Here is a 25,051-nt window from a genome sequence, read left to right as displayed (position 1 = left end):
TTCCAACTCCTAATATTCTGTGATTTTTGTGAAGAGGCTGTGTTTCTACTTCAATACTCTAGAAATACATCAGAGTTTGGATCAATTTAATCAAGTTAGGGACTTTGCTATGCTGCAATTAAATCTCTTGACCACTCTTGTGACAGTTTAATTAGTGTCTTAGAATGGACTATACTCTGTTGGTAATGGACTTGGCTCATGCTCAACATTAAAATGCTCAAGTGTCTACTACGTGAACATGTAATTTGTCACAGTAAGTGGATGTTGTCCTGTTGAGAATGTGTGACCAAGAACAGTGGAATTAAGAGCCCATCATTTATTCCTCTGTTGTTCAAGGTCACAGAAGTTGGTGGAGCTACAGCTTGCATTTTTTTTTGAGGGGGGTACTAAAACTTTCTGCCTTACACATGGAAAGTACATGAGTTGTCTTGATATGGAAACGTCTTTCGTTACTGACACAGAGGCCTGTAATAGCTGTGTGCCTGATGAACTTGTTTTCAAAACTCTAGCTGCAAGCAGCTTCTGATGGTGTACCTAAACTTTTGTTATCTTTTGGAATGAATGGCACCTGCTGAAGTTTATTAGTGTGTTTTAAAGTATTTACTTATAAAATGAGGTGTTAGCTGAATGGATCTCAATTTTGTTGAGAGGCACTTGTGGGAAGAAGTACCTGTCTTTTTACACATGAGTATATCTGGCTTGTGTTGCGTTACTGAAACTTGAGTACACTGAGATTAGCAGTTACTGAGCTGAACAGCTCTCCATTAGTAAACTGAACAGAAAACAATTCCTGAGGCATTCGTGGATGCAGTCCTGACACAGCACACTTCTAGGTATCTTCATTGCATACCAAACTTATGATGTAGTGAGTAGCTTTACTGAAGTGGTACCAAGCCATGATCAGATCAAAACACTAACGTGGTGTTTGTGACACCATCATAGGACTTGTTGCTCAAGGGATTTAGTCTACTGTATGGAGGTCCTGGTGGTATGTATGAAAGGAGTCTAGTAACTGATGCTGGTGATAGTTTCTGTCCTGTCTTGTTGAGGGCAGTCATTTTTCACTTGCAGTGCACTGAAAAGCAGTATAGGTTAATCCCTTAAAAAGCTTCAATGAAGCTGATACAGTTCCTCTGCTTGAAAAGCATTGCTCTGGGGCATAAAGCAGGTGCTCAGGCTTGTCACAGTTGCTGTTATATAAAATGCAGCTTGCATACATACCAAGCTGGGGTGTGCTGTGTTAGGTAAATCTGATTTAGTGCAAACCAATTGAAACAGTGATTCTCATTCTCTGCCACCTCTTTCTGTTAACCTGAAATTGGAAGTGAATGGAAACAAAGATAACAAAACAGGATGAAAATGAGAAATAGCCATCTCCTGGGGCAGTTCATGCAGTGGCAAAGAATGACTTTAAGTTACATTAAGAATAACTAGTTTGTACCCTACTGTCATATGATTGAGCACAAGTTATGTTTTGAAGATTGGACATAAGGCTGGAGGGGCCTGCATTGAAATCTCTGCCTTTGTTGTTAAACCAAATGGCATGAAACCTTGGCAAAGGAGAGTTGGAATAACTGATTATTTTAAGGCGATTCCTAACTTCTACTGGTAAGAACCAGATTCTGAGAAGCAAGATGAACAAGTCCACTTGTAAAATAGGCAGGCAGAGACCAGGTATGTAGACTTCATTCCATAACGTTGCTAGGAGTGGGTTGCATAAGGGTAGTTGACTCTTTCCATAAGACTCACTGATGCTGTGTGTTGTAGTTCTGCCACTTAAGTTTTTAGTATAAAATTAACTGTCATTTCTAAATCTGGGATAGTGATGCTACTGATAGTATACAGCCTATCACATTACCAGAACCAGATTAAGCAATAAGTGCTTAAGTTAAAACTTCTTACCTTCAACACGAGAAGGATAACAAAACACTCTCTTCCCTCTTTTTTAGCTCCAAAATTTGGGCATTAACCCAGCAAACATTGGATTCAGTACCCTAACAATGGAATCGGACAAGTTCATCTGCATCAGGGAGAAAGTGGGAGAGCAGGCACAAGTAGTGATAATTGACATGAGTGATCCAACAACGCCCATCAGACGTCCAATTTCTGCTGAAAGTGCCATCATGAATCCAGCCTCTAAAGTAATTGCGCTAAAAGGTGAGTAACCCTTTATTATTGCAGTATGAAACCACTGTTTAGCTGTGTTACTGCTTATGTATGCTCTTAAGTTTAAGATTTGTGTAATCATTCTAGGAAGAACGTGTATTAGGATAAGAATTCTTGCTTGAACTTGCATGCTGTATTTCTGGCAGTGGATTTTTCAGTCATCTCTGGATGACTTGCCTCCAAGTAGGTGTGAGATGCTTGGGATTGGCACTGCAGCATCCTATTCTTACTGAGGATGAGGTCAACATATGGTATACTTTACCTTTAAACAGGTGTTGTAAACGTAATGGATGCTTGTAGAGATGAATAGGGGTGTAAGACCACTGCTGCTCTGCTCTGTCCTGGCCCTTTCTTGTAGCTCTGAAAAGCTTACTAGATAACAACAAACTGTAGTAAGAATGAGCAGTTACTGTTAAAGACTGGATGTACAAATGTGTTAAGTTTGGCAGTTGTGAGATCTTGCAGATAGAAGACCTCTACTTATCAGTACCTGTGATGTTGAAACTGGGTTTGAGTAGCACTCTGAGCTCAAATAAATAATTCTTAGTACATATCTAGCTCTGGTCTTAAATGACCGACTTCTGGTATTTGATCTCAATAACTGTTACTGACTATGTACTTTTCTTCCTGCATCTTATCTAAACAGATGGTGAGTCAACTTTGTCGTGACATTTCATGTTTGGTAGTACGGAATGGTCTAATCTCATAAAAAGTACTGAACTTTAAGGTAGCCATTTGACAGTTCACTTCATAGCCAGGTGGGGAATCTTAATCCTCAACTGGTATTACAGTGACAATTGGATTGTTGCTAACCATTTGGCTGCTTTGACTATTGACTGTACCAAGTGAAGGAGCAGAGCATGCTCTTAATGTTTGTGTGTGTCTGTATTCTGGAAGTACAGTTGATAGACAAAAACCAAGTTGCAATACTTTTATGAGAGACTTCTGTTAGCATGTCCTGTGTGCTATTCATTTCTGCCTAAATGTGTTTTATTGTGGGGAGAAAAAAAAAGCCATGGTGGAATTACTTAGGGGTCCAAGAAATAACTGTCCTCATAACTGGCACAAAACCTGTAACTTCTTGTCTTTGATCTCAGGCTTATGCTGACATTAGGAGAAAGCTAATGTGTTAATGTTTGACTTCAGCTGAATCTGTGGTTCAGCTAAGATGCTTATACATCTTTCAAAGGACTGCCTTACCTAGGGTGTGGATAAAGGTAACAAAGAAAAAATAACTTCCGATGTGGTAAGGGTTCACTGTCCTTAATCTTGGACCCCTTTAAACAAACCATATTGGCAAGGAATGTGCCTTCTCTACACTAGTCTTTGATCTCAGGCTTATGCTGACATTAGGAGAAAGCTAATGTGTTAATGTTTGACTTCAGCTGAATCTGTGGTTCAGCTAAGATGCTTATACATCTTTCAAAGGACTGCCTTACCTAGGGTGTGGATAAAGGTAACAAAGAAAAAATAACTTCCGATGTGGTAAGGGTTCACTGTCCTTAATCTTGGACCCCTTTAAACAAAAACCATATTGGCAAGGAAGGTGCCTTTTCTACACTAGTTCTAGGAGCTTCATCTGGTTTTAAAACTAACCTACTAACTAAATGGATTTTCATCAGCTTTGAAGAGTATAGCTTTATTCTTGCCAGTGTTAGGACTTTGCTCAGGAGTATCATTCTGTCCATGCAGAGTGAATGAGCTTGTCCTCTGAACAGATAAGGTTGAGTGAATGTCACATTGACATGCAAAGTTGTGTTGTCAGGTATTGCAAACTTAATGATCTCTTATTCTATGTATAATCTAATGACCAAAGGGTTGGGGAGAAAAGGATGAATAGGGCTAACTAACCAGTATGTTGTTACCCATAATAACCAGCAGAACTACAGTGAACTGCACTAAAGACATGATTTAAGTCAGTCTATCACTCCAGACTTTCCCTGCTGATTGATTGAGACTTCAGTAGTCAAAACTGTTGCATATTGTGACTCAATGTGCCATAACCTGGAGTTGCTCATAATCTGAGGATTATTGAGCAATAAACATACAAACCCACCCTCAGAAAAAGAAATGAAATGGTTCTTGATTTAAACTGAAATACAGTATGCACAATTTCATTTCTGGATTGCATGTGGCATTCTCCTGCTGTACCAAGATTTATGCTTTGTCCTTGTGTTCATGATTCTCTTGCTTTGCTCTGTACTGAGAGTACTCCCCTGTTGGTGTAAGTGGAGAATGTAGCACTTGGGTGCTTCCATTCTTTGTGGAATGGAGAGACTTCATGCTCCAGTGAACTGAAATGTAAATTCTTGTGCCAGTGTTCAAAAAATGGATCTGCTTACTTGACTACACCTATAGAGAATAGATTAAGTAGTCTGATCAGTTTGGTAGCTTGGGCAGAAACTCACATAACAGTCTAGCATTGTCTCAGATCTTGGCCTAAGAAAGCATTCAAGTAGACATAAGACTCAAACCCACACTTGCCCTCGCTGTGACTTTATAGCAGGTTCTGCTCTCTTAATCCAAGTAATGTATTTTTTTTGTAGCTTAATTACAGTTTACAATTCTTAAATTTGAATTTGTATTGCCACATTTAAGAAATAGTTTCCAACTATCAGTTTACAGCTGGTGTTAGGCCTGGGCTCATTGCATTTGTATAATACAGTAACTGCATGTGTAGAGCAAGGTGGTCAGAAACAGACTGCTTTTGCTCCCAGGAGAGCTAGCAAATAATAATCAGGTTAACAGCTCTTTATGCAGTTAATCCAGGGAGTATAAATGCTGCATGTGGTATATCTGAAGTCTTGTGCTGTCTCTTAGCACTGCATTAAACTAGTGTGATCAATTTACTATAGAAATAATTGCTAAAATGTTACAGAGCAATCTGAGATGCATATTAACTTGGGGTTAGTATTTCTTAAATGATTCTTTAGTGGGCAGCAGGCTTCATCTATCAAGACTTCCCAGTAGAGGGAACATCTACCAGTTTGACAGTCAGAAGTGTTACTAGCAGTGAAAACACTTCTGAAATGTGGATAGAAATAATGGCATTACAAGCCAATACTCTAGCAGTCTGAGTGGGTGTCTTGTGAACAGAAAACAATATTCCTAGAGCTGAGTTGTCTCATCTTCAGTGAAATAAAACATCACTTTGACTTCCTGAAAGGAATAGTCCTTTATTCTTTATAGGTTGATTCAATTTAAATTAGTTTTAATAGTCTACCCTTACTAGCAGCTTCTAGTAGTTAAAAGTAATACTAAAGTCAAGCTTAAACCTGCAGTATAATTATGCAAGTCATGAAGCAGTAACCTTAATGGAATCCAAAGCTCCAAACTTTTCTGTAATCTTTCTGACTTTTTGACTGTCATATTCACTAGGCACTTGTATTACTGTTGTACAGAGCCCATCCATCTCACCATTAAATGCACAGGTCATTCAACAGAAAAATAGAGTGGAAGCTGTGGCTTTTGACTATCTCAAGAACTGTTACTAGTCTTGTCCTGTTGGACTCAGTCCAGATCATCTACAGCAGCTACTAAATTGACATAAATTTGAGCTATTCTTTCTATTAATTGCAGTGAATGGCATCTACTAGACAGCTGTAACTTGGTATACCAGTGCTGCTACCTAAATCAGAGTTTACACAGGCTTTGTGGCTTACACTATCTTTTAACTACAGTTTTATAGGTAGTAAAAATGTCTATGCTTGTCAGTTGTTGGCTGGAATGTCCATGTAACTGTCCATAAGAAACAGACATTTTTTTTTTCTTCAGGGATAGTAGAGATTAGGGATGGAGAGGGGACTTTTACCAGAGTCAAGTATCAAAGGAGAGTCAAATGTGACAAGACATTAACCCTGTCTATCACATCACTGGGTTAAACTGGGTGCTTGTAAATAGGTGAACTACAGGTTGGCCATTGTGGTAATCATCTGTGATGTTTCTTGGGTTTTGTCATACTAGCTGGGAAAACACTTCAAATCTTTAACATTGAAATGAAAAGTAAAATGAAAGCCCACACGATGGCAGAGGAAGTGATCTTCTGGAAATGGATATCTGTGAATACAGTTGCCTTGGTGACAGAGACAGCAGTCTACCACTGGAGCATGGAGGGAGAATCACAACCCCAGAAGATGTTTGACAGGCATGCTAGTCTTGCGGGCTGCCAAATCATCAATTACAGAACAGATGAACACCAAAAATGGCTGTTGCTGATAGGAATTTCAGCACAGGTAAGTTACCTGGAAATAGCATGCTATGAAAACTTTTAGGAGAGCCCTGGCCCCACTTCACTTAATAGCTGCTATGGTTTCTTAACTTTAGTTTCTATGGATCAAAAATACCTTTTGTGTAGCAATAACCTGACCTTTAAAGCAATTAAAGAACTGGAGGAGGGGATGAGAGGCATTTGCTGCTGCTTAGTTTACTGTCCCAAAGGTCTTGCTGTAAACATTTGAAATCTTATCTCTAAGAGCTGACCTTTCTTTTTTTTCTAGCAAAATCGTGTGGTTGGTGCAATGCAGCTGTACTCAGTGGATAGAAAAGTCTCCCAACCTATAGAGGGCCATGCAGCAGCTTTTGCAGAATTCAAAATAGAGGGAAATGCCAAACCTTCTACCCTCTTCTGTTTTGCTGTGAGGAGTCCTGCAGGGGGCAAGGTAAAGTCTGTAACTGTGTTACTGTTCTGCTGTAGCAGAACTTGGCACTAATAAAACTTCAGTGATCACACAGTTGAGTGTAAGCTGACTGAAGAACAGCTTAGGAACTTTGTGCTCATCATATTTGGTCAGCATCTAAATGCTTTATTTCAATGGGATAGAAACTGCAAAAAGTCTGAATTGTTTGGGTGGGACTTGGACACAAGAAAAAATGTAGATACAATGAGAACGGAGCTCAGGATGTTAAAGTGTCTGTTTATGCCCATGTGGTGCTTTGTGTGTATGAAGTTAAGTCATCGAGCAGCCTTTTACATCTTGAATCCAGTACAGAAAGACACTAGATAAGCTTTAGCGCTGAAGGTAGGTTGTTTGCATCAAACTGATAGTGAAATTCAGTAGCCAGTTGAGTATGCTACAATTGCTGAGCAGTCTGTAGAGAGCTGAGGTAACACTAAAATGTCTTGAGCTTACTAATCTTGTCCTGCATTAACTGTTGATGAATTTACAAGTCTTACTCAAAACATCTTGAAGTTGTCTTAAATAGAAATATAGTCTGCTTTCATAGAAAGTATGTTTGAGGCTTTTATTGATAGTGTTTTCTGTTTTACTTTATCATGTTCTGGAAAACTTGTACCTCTGATAAATATCTGGAGCACAGCTTCCCAGACTGTATTGGTTCAGGACTAGGAAGAATACCCATCAGTCAAGTGTGGCAGATGACTTCAGTAGCATATGTGAAGAGGGAAACTTCTTTCATGTGGCTGTGCTTGCAGGCAGTCTTGTGACATGCCCTCTTTCCTTCCTAGCTACACATAATTGAAGTAGGTCAGCCAGCTACTGGAAATCAGCCATTTGTTAAGAAAGCTGTTGATGTGTTTTTCCCACCTGAGGCACAAACAGACTTCCCTGTGGCAATGCAGGTAAGCGTTTGACCCCAGAGAAATCAACTTTATAGCCTGGCCAGTAGCTGCTATCTCTGTCACAAAGAATGCTTTCCAACTAGTACTTTGCTGTCATTTCTCCTAGTTCTGGGAGAGGTGTTAATAGATCTGTGGGAGGTAGCCTGGAGATTAAAACAGTAACTCAACCACATATGTTGTTCCAGTATTTGTCCGGAGAGGTCAACTTGGGGTTGTATTTAAAAAAGAAGGGGGGGACCCCAAACAAGCAAACAAACAACAAACCACCACCAACAATCTTAAAACCAAGCAAAAAAGCCCCAACAAACCGCCTCACCAAAAACCTCCAGCAACCACAAAAAAAAACCCCAGCCAAACCCCCAAAAAACTCTCAATAGTGTCTTCTGATAGAATGTCTCTAGCATTGCTTGGGCTATTGAACTTCCTACTAATGTTCTGAGTTCTAGATAAGGATGTTCTGGTGCTTGCTGCAGTGTCACATGACAGTGGCATTACATCTACAATAGATGTCATGGTAAGAGACATGGAGCAAGGAGTCCTGTAGTGGTGTACCTCCTGTATTGGCAGCACAGAAAAGGCAATTTGGGACATTAATTTAGGAAGTAACATAGCTGGTTGCCTTGACAGACCACACTTCACTTAGCAAGTCTGCAGGACTAGAAACTGTATTAAAAGCAAACTATCTCAGAACATGCAACTCCTGACCAGCTCCTAACAGCAGCTTCATAAAGGTGCCAAGAGATACCCAAATAAACAGAAGTAAACAAAGAAAGCCGTCTACATGGCAGGATTCATGCAGCTCTGTACTTCAGCTTGAAGATTAAATAACAAAACTTCTGAAGACTTAGTCCAAAGTAATAAAAGTACTCCTTTGTCTGAAGACCATCTTGACTTGAAAGCCTCCCCAGTTTAAGTAACTTGACAGCTAAACTGGAGTACTCAGTAGCTGAGCATGGTTTAGGTTCTGCTGATGCTTTGGGTAGGCCTTGCTAGAAGAGTGGAATTCTCATTAATGTTTTTGTACAGGAATTTGCACTGACATATCTGGACTAGAATGCTAATCATGTGCAAGCTTCTTCCCTCAGCCTGGTTCATTAGGAGAAGGAGTATGTCCTTTGCTGCAGATGAAACTTAATTTTCCTTCAGCCTCTCTGTTCAGTGGAGCTATGGCTCTGAGTGGCCAGCAAAGCTGTTGATTGCTTTGAGTCTGTAAGGAAGAAGCCCAAAGCTATATTTGTTCTTAGTGTCAGTACAAAGGCATGTCACTGCAGTATTGTCTTGTGACTAGGCTAAAGGCAGCTATCTTAACTGTTACAGTCTTGGTCTTAACTAATAAAAACTCATCTTTTGTCAGATTGGAATCAAGCATGGTGTTATCTACCTGATCACAAAGTACGGATACATTCATATGTATGACTTGGAGTCTGGAGTGTGCATCTACATGAACCGTATTAGTGCTGATACTATCTTTGTCACAGCTCCTCATGAACCTACCTCAGGCATTATTGGCGTGAACAAAAAAGGACAGGTAATAAATGCAGCATGCTGGTTTTGAGCCTTCTAAAGCTCAGATAGAATGTAACAGAGTGACTTGATGCAACAAAAGTCATGGAAGGGAGCAAGTAACTATTTGTTCAGTCAGTTTTTAATACTAGTACAGAACTGCTTGGGGAAGAACTTGTGGTTTTTAATCATCTACTTCACTGATGGGCTGTGTAGCTATTTCATTGCTATATTTCATAGTAGTCGTGGAATGGACAGTACTCTTCAGTCATGCCTTTTGTCCCTTCCAGGTACTTTCTGTATGTGTTGAGGAAGACAACATAGTGAACTATGCTACGAGTGTTCTCCAGAATCCTGACTTGGGACTGCGCATGGCCATACGTAGTAATCTAGCTGGGGCAGAGGAATTATTTGCCAGAAAGTTCAACACGCTATTTGCTCAAGGAAGCTACGCAGATGCTGCTAAAGTAGCTGCATCTGCACCAAAGGTAACTAACTTCAAAGTAAACCTTGGAAGTCTTGGAGTTGCCTTTCAAAAATGAAAGGGCTGCAATACTAGTCCTGGTTCTCTGCAGTTGGGTTGCTTGTTCTGACTAATATTTTCTCCTGTATCTCATAAAGGAGCAACTGCTATGCTTTTCGAGTTGTAGAGTGGACTTGCTGTGGCCAGTGACTTCTTGCTACAATGTTACTGATTCGATAAAGACTTCCACCCTGAGGGCTTAAAAGTATATGCTTCAGTGTATAGCTTAACACTTTTGTTTTCACTAATACTATTTAGCCTTCACTAATTAAGCATTGCATCTCTGTATCTTGTGCTGCTTCAGGGAATTCTACGTACCAGTGATACAATCAGGAAGTTCCAGAGTGTACCAGCTCAGCCTGGACAGGCATCTCCCCTGCTCCAGTACTTTGGAATATTGCTTGACCAGGGACAACTGAACAAGTTTGAGTCTCTGGAGCTCTGTCGCCCTGTCCTACAGCAGGGCCGCAAACAGCTTCTGGAGAAGTGGCTGAAGGAAGACAAGGTAGGCTTGATCGTGACATTAGCTTGATTCTGTGCCTTGTAACAATTGAGTGTGAACAATGCTTTTGATACTGCATCTATGAATTCTTCTGCTTGACGAAATACTACTTCTGACTTCAGCTGGAGTGCTCAGAGGAGCTAGGAGACTTGGTGAAGACAGCTGACCCAACCCTTGCACTCAGTGTCTATCTTCGTGCTAATGTGCCAAACAAAGTGATTCAGTGCTTTGCTGAAACTGGTCAATTCCAGAAAATAGTGCTGTATGCTAAAAAGGTAAAGTTGTTTATCTCAAACTGCTAGACTCTATCTTATGTTTAATGTGTACATTCTCAAGTTATCTTCCATGAGAAGTTTGATTTCTGTCACTTAAAACTGATAAGTAGGTAAGTCTGAGAAACAGTGTTTTCTTCATAGCATATGATTAAGCTCTGAGCAGTCTGCAAAAAAAATTCAGAACATCCAGAATTTTATGAACTATCAAATTAATGGACTGGCTCAAGCTCATTCTAGAGAATAAAGATAAGATTCTTCCTAAATATATAATTATTTTTTAACAGATTGTGAAATTATTTGCCTAATTCCAACTTGTAAGTTTAGGACCTTACTTAAAAGATAGTGCCTTAAAATTGTTGAAACATTTGTTTCTAGCAGTTTTCTTACCTAACAAGAAAAGTGCCCTGGTGCATGCTCAGTTACTAAGTAGGTGGATACTGAATTTCTACGTCAACAGACAAGCAATGTTTTTGTCTGATAATTCCTGAGAGGTGAAGGATGAGCATGGCAACCTCAGCAGCTCATAGTGCATGTGCTAAAGAATCTGAAACCTTAAAAGATGTATAAGGCTTCCCAGACGTGCATGACTGTTTTTGAAATCTCTAGGTTGGTTATACCCCAGACTGGATCTTCTTACTGAGAAGTGTGATGAGAGTCAGTCCAGACCAAGGCCTGCAGTTCTCTCAGATGCTGGTACAGGATGAGGAGCCACTGGCTAACATTAACCAGGTGATGTCTACAACAACAGTACTGGTCTCGTTCTAGACAGAGGTAATAGCATAGTACCGTTTTGAGGACTGGTAAGGTCAGTTCAGGTCTCTAGTTGGCTTGGTTAGCAATGTGACTAAACTATTCTGGTCAAGTTTGGTTACTGTTAAGTCTTGAGGCAAGTGTGCTTTCAAGTTCTTGGAAAAGCTTTCTGGCTTTTTGCTGTAATATTGATGGTGAATCTGCCACAGTCTTAGTCTAAGCAGTAATGAGTGTTGCTGTCCATTTATAAAGCTCCTACTGTTGACTTTAATGGAGCATACATTAATTAACTCTTCCCATGCAGAGAATTTACAGGAAGATGAACAAATAAACTTGAGTGCTGTCTGGCAGTGACACCTTCTGGTTAAATGGACAGAGAAATAAGGCAGCAATTTGCATTATTTAACTAACTGAAGCTACTTAGAAAAAATCCTAGCTTTTCTTGTAGCAACTATCCTAACAGGAGAGAAGGGATGGGATTTGCATGCTATGTTAACACTGAATAGAGTGGACAGTAAAATTTGGTGTAATAGCTTTAAAGTAATGTGCTTCTTACATTCTACAGAAAAAGAAAAAACATGTAACGTGTCTCTCTATCACCATGGTAGTAATCCTGTGAAAACAAAGGGAATACAGCATGCTAGCTGCTGTGATGAGCTGCCTTTCTAGCCTTCTACCCACACCATTAGGATAGACAGATAAATCTGTCTGTATAGAGCCTCTTCTCTAACTTGACCAATTTCAACAGATTGTGGATGTGTTCATGGAGAACAGTCTTATTCAGCAGTGCACATCCTTTCTGTTGGATGCCCTGAAGAATAACCGCCCTGCAGAAGGCCACCTTCAGACTCGTCTCCTGGAAATGAACTTGATTCATGCCCCGCAGGTAGGACTTCTTAATCTAGTTCCTACAAAAAGTGAAGGAGGGACTGTAGTAGGCTTGCACAAGGATATGTCTGATACTGATATTTATAACTAGTTTACGATCATTAAAGACTACTAATGAGTCACTGTTGTGACTTTTCTACAACTTTGAAGCTAAACTGCTGTGATTCTCTGACAGTCTGACTATGAAATGTAATCTCTCAGGTTGCAGATGCCATTCTTGGAAACCAAATGTTTACACACTATGATCGTGCTCATATTGCCCAGTTGTGTGAAAAGGCAGGCTTGCTCCAGCGAGCTTTGGAACACTACACAGATCTCTATGATATTAAACGTGCTGTTGTTCATACTCACCTCTTGAATCCTGAGGTAAGTCTGTTGTACAGAGTAAGCAAGTGAAAGCCTAAGTGACTGCTCTTCAGCACTTCTGTAGCTGCTAAAATGCCTGCAGCAGCTATAAGATGGTTTGTAGGTACTGAAGTACATGTAGCTGTGATTCCAGAACACTTGTTCAGTTAATGATTGAACTGTAATCTGTACTTTTGATAGCTTAAATCTGCCCTCAATTGGGCATTTCAGATCTTACTTCCAAAGTGTGTTTTTGTTGTAGTTGTAAAGATGGCAAGTACACTTCTTTAAGTCCTTGGTCTTAGTGCACAGAAGGCTTCTCTCTAGTAGCTGCAGTAGAATCTCTGGCTAGTTGCCACACTTGTGCAGGATTTGACTGACTTCTAAAGTTATGGACTAAAACTTATTTGTCTTTGCAGTGGCTTGTGAACTTCTTTGGCTCTCTCTCAGTTGAAGACTCTGTGGAGTGTTTGCGTGCCATGCTGTCAGCCAACATTAGGCAAAACCTACAGCTCTGTGTGCAAGTTGCCTCTAAATACCATGAGCAGCTTGGTACCCAGTCTCTTGTGGAGCTTTTTGAATCTTTCAAAAGCTATGAAGGTACGGTATTAGAAGGAAATAGTTTCCTTGGCAGTGCTGCTTGATTGGTGCTAATAGTAAGGATTGTAGCTTTTATGGGAGAGTGGCTTGTCTCATGACTGGACCTTAGGATGCATTTATCAAAGTGAGCTCATCACAGTGAGTTCCAGCGATAGCTTTGTTTTCAGTAGTTTCTTAACCCTTTTAAGTAAGGATCAGAAAGAAAGATGAAACCTGAAAGAAGGGAGAAAATCTTTCTGATTTTTTCCTGCAGTTGAATGAAAGCCACTCTTAGTAGTGTTGAACTAAGTCACAAGCTGAAGTGTGTAACAGTCTGCACTTGCTTCACTTATACTTCTACCTGTGTTAAAAACATCTCCTTGTAGGACTGTTCTATTTCTTGGGTTCCATTGTAAACTTCAGCCAGGATCCAGATGTTCACTTCAAGTACATCCAGGCAGCTTGCAAGACTGGTCAGATAAAAGAAGTTGAAAGAATCTGCCGTGAAAGTAACTGCTATAACCCAGAACGGGTGAAGAACTTTCTGAAGGTAAATATTCTGTCCAATGGACTGAGCACCCCTCTGTATATTTTGCTTAGCAGAAGATCTACAGCATTCTAATGGAGCAAAATATTGACTCAAGGTTTAGCTGACATGGCTGTGAGTAGTCTGCCGTGTAGCTGGAATAGAAGTCTGATCCTATTCCAGGCATATAATAGGCCCTTCTGGGCTGTCTCTGGGAAAACAAGCCCAAATTCACCATTCCTTTAAAACTAGCTTCTATAATGTAACTCACACCTAACTCATGAATATGTTGTCACCTGGCAATAGGTGAATTGAGGTTGGCAGAAGGCAAGACTATGCTTTAAGTATAGAGCAGGAGCTTTATCAAGGATATTGGCTAGACAAAGCTTATTAAAACGGGAGTCAACCTGTACTGCAGCACTTTGCATGCTTTGTGGCTGGTGAACTGTGATTTGAATGCCACTTCCTTTTGCATTAGGTTTGTGGCCCAGCAAATGTCTTCTGAGTTGATATGTGAATTTATAGTAACTTTGAAGCTAGAGGTGTAGGCCTAATGTGGCACTTCAAGAAACTAAAATATCAACTGATAGATGGACCACATGATATTCATAGTGGATAACTTGCTTTTGAAGTGAATTGTCTGCTCAGCAGTTTTAAATTTGAATGTATTATCACTTCTGGTGTTAAGGGGACTCAGGCTTTCTTGCTTTGAAAATGCTTCGACAAATGGTGGTTGCTTACCTTTTTTTTTCCTTTTGACACATATAGGAGGCAAAGCTTACAGACCAGCTTCCTCTGATCATTGTCTGTGATCGATTTGACTTTGTTCATGACCTGGTGCTCTACTTATATCGCAATAACTTGCAGAAGTATATAGAGATCTATGTACAAAAGGTAAGGAGAATTCAGTTTTAAGCTCTTGCTCTTTCCTTCCTTAGAAGGAACTTGACCTTTCAGTAGACTACAGCAGAATCTGGGATGTCTCTTACACTCACACCTGTAGTACAGAGGCTCTTCAATAATCCTTGGTCTATTACAAACCTTTAAGTGTAGTTTTTCCTGGAATGTATATATAAATGTGTGAGTGACTTAAACTATGCTTTAGAGCAGTGTATTTTAAATTAACTAGAATTTCCCCATGTGGAAGACTCGTGGTGGGTTATTGGTAGAGCTTATAACTGATCTTAATGATGGTGGCTTATTCTAGGTGAATCCTAGCCGTATACCAGCAGTGGTTGGAGGGCTTCTTGATGTGGATTGTTCTGAAGATGTCATTAAGAACTTGATCATGGTGGTTAGAGGCCAGTTCTCAACAGATGAGCTGGTGGCTGAAGTCGAAAAAAGAAATCGGTAATGAAAATGCATCTCTAGACACCAGTGTTGGGCTTTCCTGCCCCTGGTATAGACTCAAATCGAATTGTATGCAGTTTTGTTGAATGATACAATACCAATATTGTTTTATGTGTCTCTATAGAAAAGCAGCTTAGATTTGCTAGCCTGTCTCTTGATTATTTGGGCTGTATAGGAATGCCTGATGGCACTGCATGATGAAAAACATGGCTTTTGAACACTTAAGTTCTTGTACAGCTAATCATGGGAGATGTGCCTTTGAAGTAAATCTGGATAAAACTGTCATGGCAGCTCTCACTGTAGGCATACAGTAGCTTGTGTAATGAGTATTTAGTGTAATTTGCAGTTACCTGTAAAATAAACAAATGGCTTTAAGTGTGAAAAGCCAGCTAATAGAACTGGAATTGAAAGACTGCAAAACTAGTGGCATCTGCAACCTTCCCTGATGTTGAACTACAGATCTGACCTTTACTCATTTAAGACTCATTAGAAACAACTGGCTGGTCTATGTCTGGTTTAAAGACTGACCAGCAGACTTGCTTGAAGGGGAGGCCGGGTATTAATGGATAGCTGTCAAGCAAACCTCAGTCTGACTTATGAACCTAAAATGTTTCTTTCTACAAAGGCTTAAGTTGCTGTTGCCGTGGCTTGAATCAAGGATTCATGAAGGCTGTGAAGAACCTGCAACTCATAATGCCTTGGCCAAAATCTACATTGACAGTAATAATAATCCAGAACGGTTCCTTCGTGAGAATCCTTACTATGACAGCCGTGTAGTTGGCAAATACTGTGAAAAGAGGGATCCTCATCTGGCCTGCGTTGCTTATGAAAGGGGGCAATGTGATCTGGAACTCATAAAGGTTAGCAAAACTGCATGTATAAGCATGTTTAAGAACTACTTGCTGCTTGAAGTGGAAGCCTAGCTGGCTATTTATCTAACACTTGCAGAATCCTGTCTTGCAGTCTCACTCAGAAATTGAGGTAGGCAGGATTCTTCTATATAGAGACAGTAATTTTTATGCTGATAAGAAGAACTCTTACGTTATGTCCAAATTAAAATCCTTTATCTCTGCAACTTTAAAGTACCATTTATAGCTTTCATTCACAGATGCTGCTCAAAATTAAATTATTTATTGGGCTATTGGGCCTAGCTAATGAATATGCCAACTTAAACATTTAATTTGATTTTTTTGAGCCTTGAGCACTTGATCAGCAGAAGGAACAGGCTGTCATTTAGTCTGTCCCTACAGTAGGAGGAAAAGCTTCCCTGAAACTAGAAGTGGGGTTGTAATTTTCCCTTATTGTGGCTTGCCCTTAAAGTTGCTCCAGTACTTAACTAGAAATGAGAAAAACAAATGTTGACAGTCAAACTGCAAGGACTTGCTCAGATAGCATTCCTCTACTATCTTGAGCGTGTTGATTCTTTAGAACCTCCTTTGGAAGTCAAGGTCAAGTGAAATTCGCAGGGTTCTCCAAACATGTCCCTGTCTCAGACTGAACACAGGAGCTTAATGCCAGATTGTAGTGCTTGTGGCTGCTGAGAAAGAAAACTCCTCCTACCTGCACTTCCACACTAGTATATGCAAGGGATGTCAGCTGTGTAGAGATAAGAATGATCAGCTTGTTTTGCCCTGTTTAAAAAGGAAGTAAACACAGTTCCCTGGCAAGGCTTACCCTTTGAGTGTTAGCATGGTGGTATAATCTAGGCTTGTTGCTGAAAGGAGATGACTTTTCAGCCTGAAACAGCTATATTTGGAGTAGTATCTCCTCCATAGATGGACAGGGGGGTGGGAAAAAAAAGCTGGATATACTTGGCTTTTCTATTTCATTATATGAACGTGGCTCTGAGTTGTTTTGCTAGGATACTTTGCTAGGATAAAGCCTTAACACTTTTCAGCCTGAAACAGCTATATTTGGAGTAATATCTCCTCCATAGATGGACAGGGGAGTGGAAAAAAAAAGCTGGATACATTTGGCTTTTCTATTTCAGTATATGAAGGTGGCTCTGAGTTGTTGTTTTGCTCAGAAACTTTACTAGGATGAAACTTTGCTAGGATAATGCCTTAATGTTCTGGTTAACCATAAAAGCCTGTCAGTAGCAGTTTCCTCCTAGAACTGGTGTTCTGAGCAGGTGTTTCTGGTTATGGAGGAACAATCCTTCTGTAAGAACTGTTCTTGAGATGTTCTTTCCTCCTAGAAGAGGACTCAACTCCTGAAACTAATAGATGTACAGCAATGTAAAGCAAAATTGTGCTACTCCTAATTTGCTTACAGCAAAGTACTTGAGATTCCAAGAGCTAGTTTGGATACTAACAAAACATAGCATGTTGGCAGAAGACAGAATAGGCACTTCAGGTTTCTACTCTTCTAGTTGGAAGGTGAAGCTGGTGGGTACTAATAATAAGATCATAACTCTTCCTTGCTGCACTTTTTGTAGGAGATACCACGTTTATTTTGTATCCTTAACAATTTAATAGAGGAATCCAAGCCACTTGCTACTCTGAATACTTCTAGTGTAAAGCTAATGACACCAAATATGTAATCATTTCTAGCTTAAACACCAACCCCATTCCTCAGTTCACTACTTAACACTGCCCAGGCAAGTAGCTCCCTTTCTAGATTTAAAACTTAAGTTCTTCAGGCTTCTGCAGGTCTTCACTTCAAACAGAAGCAAATAGAAGCAAATAGACAGTGAAGCCACTGTCACAGTATTTGTGTCGAGCAAAACCAAGAGAAGCTATAGAAATTCTGCTGGAGACCTTCTCCATGAGCCTTCCAGATGAGAGGTTGGGTAAGAACTTGTCTGTGGCATTTAGCATTGGTCAACAATTAGTTCTAGTCAGTCTTCTAGACTGTCTGATAAATAGTTAGCTAAACATGTCTTGTGGTATGAACCCTTAACAGTAATACATTTGTAACTTCTCCTTCAGGTCTGCAATGAGAACTCTCTGTTTAAGAGTGAGGCTCGCTATCTGGTGCGCAGGAAGGACCCGGAGCTCTGGGCAAATGTTCTAGAAGAAAACAACCCATTCAGGCGGCAGCTTATTGACCAGGTACAGCACAAAGGCTAAACTTTCAGTATGAGGAGACCTCAGGATGTCTCAAACATTATGGAGCATCTCAGTAGCTGTCTTCCCCTGCAAGATCCCTTGAGGCTCTATCTCAACCATATAGAAAATTTTAGGAGTTTGAGTGGCAGGTATTACCTCAGACCTTCATGGTCAGAAAATATAGTTACCGGTAAGATATTACTTCTGTCCTGTGGAGTGACCTTTCTCCAGTGAATTTGCTCCCTCTACAGACTCAAGATATGATTTTAATAGCTATATGCAATATAGAAATAGCTCTTCCTTGCTGTCTATGACAAAATACTCTTAAAGTTCTAAAGCCTTAATTTGTATTTCACTGGAATAGATTGGCAAATATCTCATTTGGGGAAAACACATTAAGTTTCCTGCCTTCAAATCCAGGTTGTCCAAACAGCTTTATCAGAGACTCAGGATCCAGAGGAAGTTTCTGTAACTGTGAAAGCTTTCATGACTGCTGACCTGCCTAATGAATTAATTGAGTTACTGGAAAAAATTGTCTTGGATAATTCTGTATTCAGTGAACACAGGTAAGAGGAGAGCTTTGTCTACAAGTGTAGCTTATTCAGTGCCTTTGTTTAGGTTAAGTGACTCAAGTTATTTGTGGGCCTCTTGGTTGCAGGACCTAAGTACTCTTAAATGTGTATAACCAGGTGAAAAAGCAGAATTTAAAGTGCTCTGTGCTTTAAGAACAGAGCTAGTTCACGCTATGCAGTTTGCAGTGATGTGTTGAAAAGAGAACACTGATCTGGTAAGCAATTTATTTCTGAAGGCAAATGTCAGTGCTTATCAGTTTGGGGATGAAAAGTTGCTGCTGGTGTGTATTTTTGTGCATGTGCAATATATGCTACTTAAGTAGATGTTGCCATGCCTATAGCCTCTGCATTCTGTTAATCAAAGGAATCTTCAGAATCTGCTGATCCTGACGGCCATTAAGGCTGACCGCACTCGTGTGATGGAATACATCAATCGGCTGGATAACTATGATGCCCCAGATATTGCAAACATCGCCATCAGTAATGAGCTATATGAAGAAGCCTTTGCTATATTCAGAAAATTTGATGTTAATACTTCAGCAATTCAGGTGAGGTATGGTTCCTGCATGAAGGTATAGAATGCTTGTATTAGGGAGGATGGGAACTGTACTGTTATATTGACTCACAAGGAGTGATTGTCACTTAAATCACTGAGACTTAAAAGTACAGTTTCTATATGATACCAAGTTGCAGGGAGAAGTGGGATTATGTGCAGAGAATATCAAAACAAAGTCAAAGTAATGACTTCAGAGACTGATTTGCTCAAAGCATCAGAATTGTTGGGGTGTTGCACTATACACTTAGGGTGTCTGCACTCCATTTGATTCAGAGTGGCTGCCTCAAACTCAAAAGGTGTGGGAGAAGCAAATGCTACTAGGCGTTACTGACTTTTTTGTAATGCAGAGGAGAAATAATAGCAACAAGTCTTATTGTCACTGCCTCTGCTTCACTGAACAGAAAAGGCTGTTCTAAAAGCAGTTAGCTTCATATTGCTTACACAGAACAACATATGCACTTGAAGGAAGAGTTCTGTTAGAAAGGACAATGTTAGAAAGCTTTTGTTTAACTTGCAACTTCGATTTCAAACAGGTGCTGATTGAGCACATTGGCAACTTAGATCGTGCTTATGAATTTGCAGAGAGATGTAATGAACCAGCGGTATGGAGCCAGCTAGCCAGAGCGCAGCTCCAGAAGGACTTGGTGAAAGAAGCCATTGACTCCTATATAAAGGCAGATGATCCATCTGCCTACATGGAAGTGGTTCAAGCAGCTAATAGAAATGGTAAGGCAAAGCATCCTCAAGGTTGTTTGGATATGAGCTGGGTTATTGCATCCACATGGAGCAGCAGGGCTTCTTGAAACGTATGAATTCTGTTACAGAGGAGATGGCGGCAGTCAGTACATAGAATGGATGAGTCAGTGTTTAGTGAGATTCCTGCGAACAAGCTTGCCTGTGTTGCTACACCAAAGATAGACCTTCCTGTTGAGATAACTTGGACTGTTATCTAAAAATCAGCCAAGTATAGTGTATTGATTTAGCTGTAGTGACAAAAATGCTTGCCAGCTGGATTGTAGAATAGTTGTAAGAAGTTCAACCTTATGTGTAGGTGACTTATTTAGCTGGCAATTCCTTAACTCGGATGCAAATGGTTTTAGCATCATGGTGATTAGCATCATGGTGAAGGAGATCCTTGAGACTATTTGTGAACACTGTTCTTAAGGTGAACAATATAGAATGACTAAATGGAGGATCTTAAATATCTGTTTTCTTTTCAAGATAATTGGGAGGACTTAGTCAAGTTCTTACAGATGGCCAGGAAGAAGGCTAGAGAGTCTTATGTAGAAACAGAACTTATTTTTGCTTTGGCAAAAACTAATCGTCTATCAGAACTGGAGGAGTTTATCAGTGGCCCTAATAATGCCCATATACAACAGGTATGTCTTGATCCACAGCACCTTATGTATGAGTCACTGCTTACATGGCTCTTGATTCTTGCTGTTACCCTTGCTTACCTTGGACTCCTAATCCAGGTTGGTGATCGCTGTTATGAAGAAGGGATGTATGAAGCAGCAAAACTACTCTATAACAACGTATCTAACTTTGCTCGCCTGGCATCTACCTTGGTGCACCTTGGAGAGTATCAAGCAGCAGTGGACAGTGGCCGTAAAGCCAACAGCACAAGGACTTGGAAGGAGGTACCTTAAACTTCTGGTTTTTAATAGTGTACAGATCATGCTCTACTGTTGCTTCTGAGCATAATTTGACTCATTTGGTCTGTCAGTATCGTGGGAATTAAAGAGGTAATTCATAATCATCTACAATTAGCTCTGTGGCTTGCTAACTGTTTCTGGCCACAGAGTATGTTTGTAGCTCTATAAGCTGTTGTCTTGCCTGAGATGATAAAGCTTAATTTCAAAACTAAAATGAATGGCAGAGATTTTAGTTCTAGAGTAAGCATTATGGAAATACCTATTTGGAACTGTACATCTCAAGCCTCAAATTTGGTAGAGGTTTGCTCATTCCCTTTAATATAAGTGCTTTAAGTAAGCACTGCAGTACTCTCCTGTTAACTGACTACTTTCTAATTCATTTCAGGTATGCTTCGCCTGTGTGGATGGAAAAGAATTCCGCTTGGCACAGATCTGTGGCTTGCACATAGTCATCCATGCTGATGAACTTGAAGAGCTGATCAGTTACTATCAGGTTAGATCACTGTTAATATCCTAGAAAACTTTACACAGCATACCTGTATCTGCTAGTAAAGTGGTCACAGATAAAACCTGATGTCCTGCGAGGCTCATCTTTAAATTCATTCTTCCATCTCCATTTCCTAGTAGCTGCATGCATCTTTTTCTGTAGTAAATGGAAGGGTGATGGTTTTTATTCTCCCTTCTTTTACAACTCTGCCTCATTGGAATCATATCTTACAAATCTAAGCACTCTCACTTGAAGAGACAAGAAAAGCATGTTAAATTGAAGTAAAAAGCTTTATGCGCCAGTTGGTCATGAATTTGCAATGTATCATTATTTTCCTAACATCCAGGATCGTGGCTACTTTGAAGAACTGATTGCCCTTTTGGAAGCTGCTTTGGGCCTGGAGCGTGCTCACATGGGAATGTTTACTGAGCTTGCCATCTTGTACTCCAAATTCAAGCCCCAGAAAATGAGGGAGCATTTGGAGCTCTTCTGGTCTCGAGTTAATATTCCAAAGGTATGCAGTAAGGTAGCTACAGTGCAAGTGAAAGTGGGAAGCTGTCAATGAATCAAACTGATTTTTTTTTTGTTATATCAGGTGCTCAGAGCTGCAGAGCAGGCTCATCTCTGGGCAGAACTCGTATTCCTCTATGACAAGTATGAGGAGTATGACAATGCAATAATTACTATGATGAACCATCCCACTGATGCCTGGAAAGAAGGGCAGTTTAAAGACATAATTGCCAAGGTAAGTCACTAGTTAACTGAATCAAAGTACTGGAAGTTTCTTTAGAACAGCCTTTCTGTTGTGCATTTTTGCCTCTGTTTAGAAAATGAGTCTGCTTAAGCTGCTACTCAGTTTTCCTGCTGTACTTGAAACAACTTCCAATCAGTTTAGCACAATAATTAATCTAATCTAATCTTATACCTGTTGGTTTTTTGCCTGTATAGCACATTCTATTGCGTAGCAGCAGCTAGCACCAAATTCTTTGTCTGCTCAGGATCATAGGTCACATGCAAGAGGTGTAACTTCCTTAATACCTTTGAGCTGACTACTGTCTTAGTCTGAGGCTGCAACAGTTCTTGAAAGATCTCTGCAAATGTTTCTAGTTGTTTCAGTGTGAGAATTGGGATGGGCAGTCCCCTGAATGCAGCAGACAACAATGAGTTGATTAATAGTTCAGACAAGATTTGAGATTTAATGCATTCTTATTGGTCTTATGGGTTTCAAGGCAACAACTTAGACTGGTTAAGACTACAGCCTTTACTGGCTCTTGGAGTTCAACAGAGGGTCACATTAACTCTAGTGGGCTGCCCGTGCCAGGATCTCTTAACTGTGTATGAGTTTGAATTGGTTTGTACTATACCTGATAGCTTGTGACTTCACTATCTGGAAGCAGGTGGCACAAGAAGCAGCTGTAAGACTGAGCAAGATTTCTGCTTGTAAGTGTAATACTTCTGGCCTCTAGGAGGAAACCTAAGCTTTCATTGAGGAGTCAAAAAAACCTTGTGCTGAGTTAAGTGATCAAAACTAAGCAGCTTTTAGTCTTGTGTCTGAAGTACTAACTAGTGTCTAACCATACAGGTGGCCAATGTGGAGCTGTACTACAAAGCCTTGCAGTTCTACTTAGACTACAAACCTCTGCTGATCAATGATCTCCTGCTTGTATTATCTCCACGACTAGATCATACCAGGACAGTCAATTTTTTCTCAAAGGTGAGTTTAGGAGATAGTAGATAAACAAGAAATAGTCTTGCTCGAGTTAAGACACTCCAGTCTCTGGCTGGAAAAAAGGGCTGATGTCTGTCAGGTGGCTTTGCCTCTTGTATAAAGGATGGAGAAGCAGCTCAATCCTGGCTTGATAAGGGAAACACTGGAAGAGTTAGCATAACCAGCCTAGGAGGCTGTTTTATTTCACTTCCGGCAATACCAGATGCTTTGTCTGAAGGGTCCTGACAGTAAGTACAAACTCTTGTGATAACAAGTGGGAACCTGTTTCAGGAATATGAAGTGTCAGAATGTACATACTTAATATTGTATTTGAAACATCTTCATTCCAGGTTAATCAGCTACTTCTAGTAAAGCCTTATCTGCGTTCAGTCCAGAACCACAACAACAAAGGAGTTAATGAAGCTCTGAACAACCTTTTAACAGAGGAGGAAGATTACCAGGTGAGCCCCACAGAATAGGTTGCTAGGCTTGAGGCATTGCTCCTCTTTCTCCAGCAAAAAGGGGCCATAGTTTGGTTGTTCCCCAGCTGACAGTAATTGCCATGAGTAGAAGAACTTCTGCAATGCAGTGGTGGTAGGAGTGGAATCATACCCTTTGTGGTCAGGAGTTGTGGGACACTGATTTGCAAGTAAAGCAGATGCCACATTTATTTCTCAGAACAACAGATTTTTGCAAAGGTCGATATCAGGGTGTAGTCTACTGGACAACACTTCTGTAAACAGATTTGCTTCTGGCCCAACTGGCTGCTATTTGGAAGTCATGCTTTGTCTTCTAAAGGTAATTAGCTTTTTTGTTCTGTCAAGTGAAGTTAGTATGACCAAGTCAGCATCTTGCTTTAAGAATCTTGTTTTGGAGAGATGCATGTAACATTCAGGGTAAAGAGGCTGTAGTCTTATCATCAACATCCAGTGGCCAGAACCTAAACACTGGTGTGTTGTGCTTAGATACTTATTTACTGTAGTTCTTACCTACTGGCATCTGGCAGTATGTGTAACAATTCTCTCTCAAACAGGGTTTGAGAGCTTCCATTGATGCGTATGACAACTTCGATAACATAACGTTGGCTCAGCGTCTGGAAAAGCATGAACTAATTGAATTTAGGCGTATTGCAGCATACTTGTATAAGGGCAACAACCGGTGGAAACAGAGTGTGGAGCTATGCAAGAAAGACCGTCTGTATAAGGTGAGTTAATACAGCCTTTCTCCTTGACTGTCCAAATAAGTCTGGGCTATGAAGCACAGATCTCCTGGATGTGGAATAGGCTTCATTAATTTCAAATCTGGAGCTCTAATTAGTCTTAACCCTTCACTGGAAGTCTAAGGAAAGACTCCTAGGCAGAAATGTTTGCAATTTCAAATGCATGGAGATCTGTCTGTATCAATCAATGGCATCTGTACAGTTCTGAATCAGTATCGAACATCTTCCATAGAACTGAAGACTTACGTACTTGTAAGGATACAGATGAAACATGATTACAGTGGTATAGTCTTCAAGCCTGTACTGAGTTCACAGTAGTTTTTGACTACTCTGTAGGAGAGCTGGCAAATAGACTTGTCTTGCTGCATAGCACTTGATGCAATAATCTCTTCTGCTCTGGATATTCCTTAATATCTAATAGTGATATAGGTAGGATACTGGAAAGATTTTTTTTTAATGTTCTCTGCTACAGAATTAACCAGAATTTCATCAGGCCACTTCAAGTACTTAAAGCCTGTTGGATAATGTTAATACAAGTGTCTGGGTTGCATCAAAATAAGAGGACTTAACTGATTATATGGTGTACTGTAGCTTGGCTCATGTAGAACATGCCTGTGTTGTTAAAGACTGTTGTCATGATATGCCGAATATGTGTCTTATCTAGCTAGCAACAACATGCATGTGAGGTGTAGAGCAAGATGCTGACTAGCGGTGGTCAAGCTTAACTGTTCTTTTCTGTAGGATGCTATGCAGTATGCTGCAGAGTCCAAAGATGCAGAACTAGCTGAGAAGCTGCTTCAGTGGTTCCTGGAAGAAGGC

The 25,051-nt window shown here is 40.2% G+C and overlaps 1 protein-coding gene across 1 annotated transcript in view; it reads left to right on the top strand.

Annotated features, from left to right (window-relative positions):
• The first annotated feature begins 1,955 nt into the window (after positions 1-1,955).
• Positions 1,956-25,051, top strand: part of LOC104540821 (clathrin heavy chain 1-like) — a 28,010-nt gene continuing 4,914 nt past the window's right edge. Inside the window, 29 exon segments of the mRNA XM_010184718.1 lie at positions 1,956-2,157; positions 6,130-6,398; positions 6,663-6,824; positions 7,631-7,744; positions 9,099-9,272; positions 9,538-9,735; positions 10,075-10,275; positions 10,395-10,547; positions 11,154-11,276; positions 12,046-12,183; positions 12,387-12,551; positions 12,950-13,130; positions 13,496-13,659; positions 14,404-14,529; positions 14,843-14,985; positions 15,611-15,845; positions 17,916-18,038; positions 18,456-18,601; positions 18,972-19,155; positions 19,697-19,889; positions 20,385-20,542; positions 20,639-20,803; positions 21,204-21,311; positions 21,652-21,819; positions 21,901-22,050; positions 22,888-23,019; positions 23,364-23,474; positions 24,047-24,217; positions 24,974-25,051. The exon segment at positions 24,974-25,051 is cut by the window's right edge and continues 24 nt beyond it. Of these exon segments, the coding sequence (XP_010183020.1) occupies positions 2,001-2,157; positions 6,130-6,398; positions 6,663-6,824; positions 7,631-7,744; positions 9,099-9,272; positions 9,538-9,735; positions 10,075-10,275; positions 10,395-10,547; positions 11,154-11,276; positions 12,046-12,183; positions 12,387-12,551; positions 12,950-13,130; positions 13,496-13,659; positions 14,404-14,529; positions 14,843-14,985; positions 15,611-15,845; positions 17,916-18,038; positions 18,456-18,601; positions 18,972-19,155; positions 19,697-19,889; positions 20,385-20,542; positions 20,639-20,803; positions 21,204-21,311; positions 21,652-21,819; positions 21,901-22,050; positions 22,888-23,019; positions 23,364-23,474; positions 24,047-24,217; positions 24,974-25,051 (4,590 nt within the window). The 5' untranslated portion in view covers positions 1,956-2,000.

Source organism: Mesitornis unicolor, unplaced genomic scaffold, assembly GCF_000695765.1.
Source record: "Mesitornis unicolor isolate BGI_N332 unplaced genomic scaffold, ASM69576v1 scaffold20985, whole genome shotgun sequence".
Lineage (NCBI taxonomy): Eukaryota > Metazoa > Chordata > Aves > Mesitornithiformes > Mesitornithidae > Mesitornis > Mesitornis unicolor.
The sequence above is the reverse complement of the archived record's forward strand: the minus strand, read 5'-3'. Positions and strand labels throughout refer to the sequence as shown.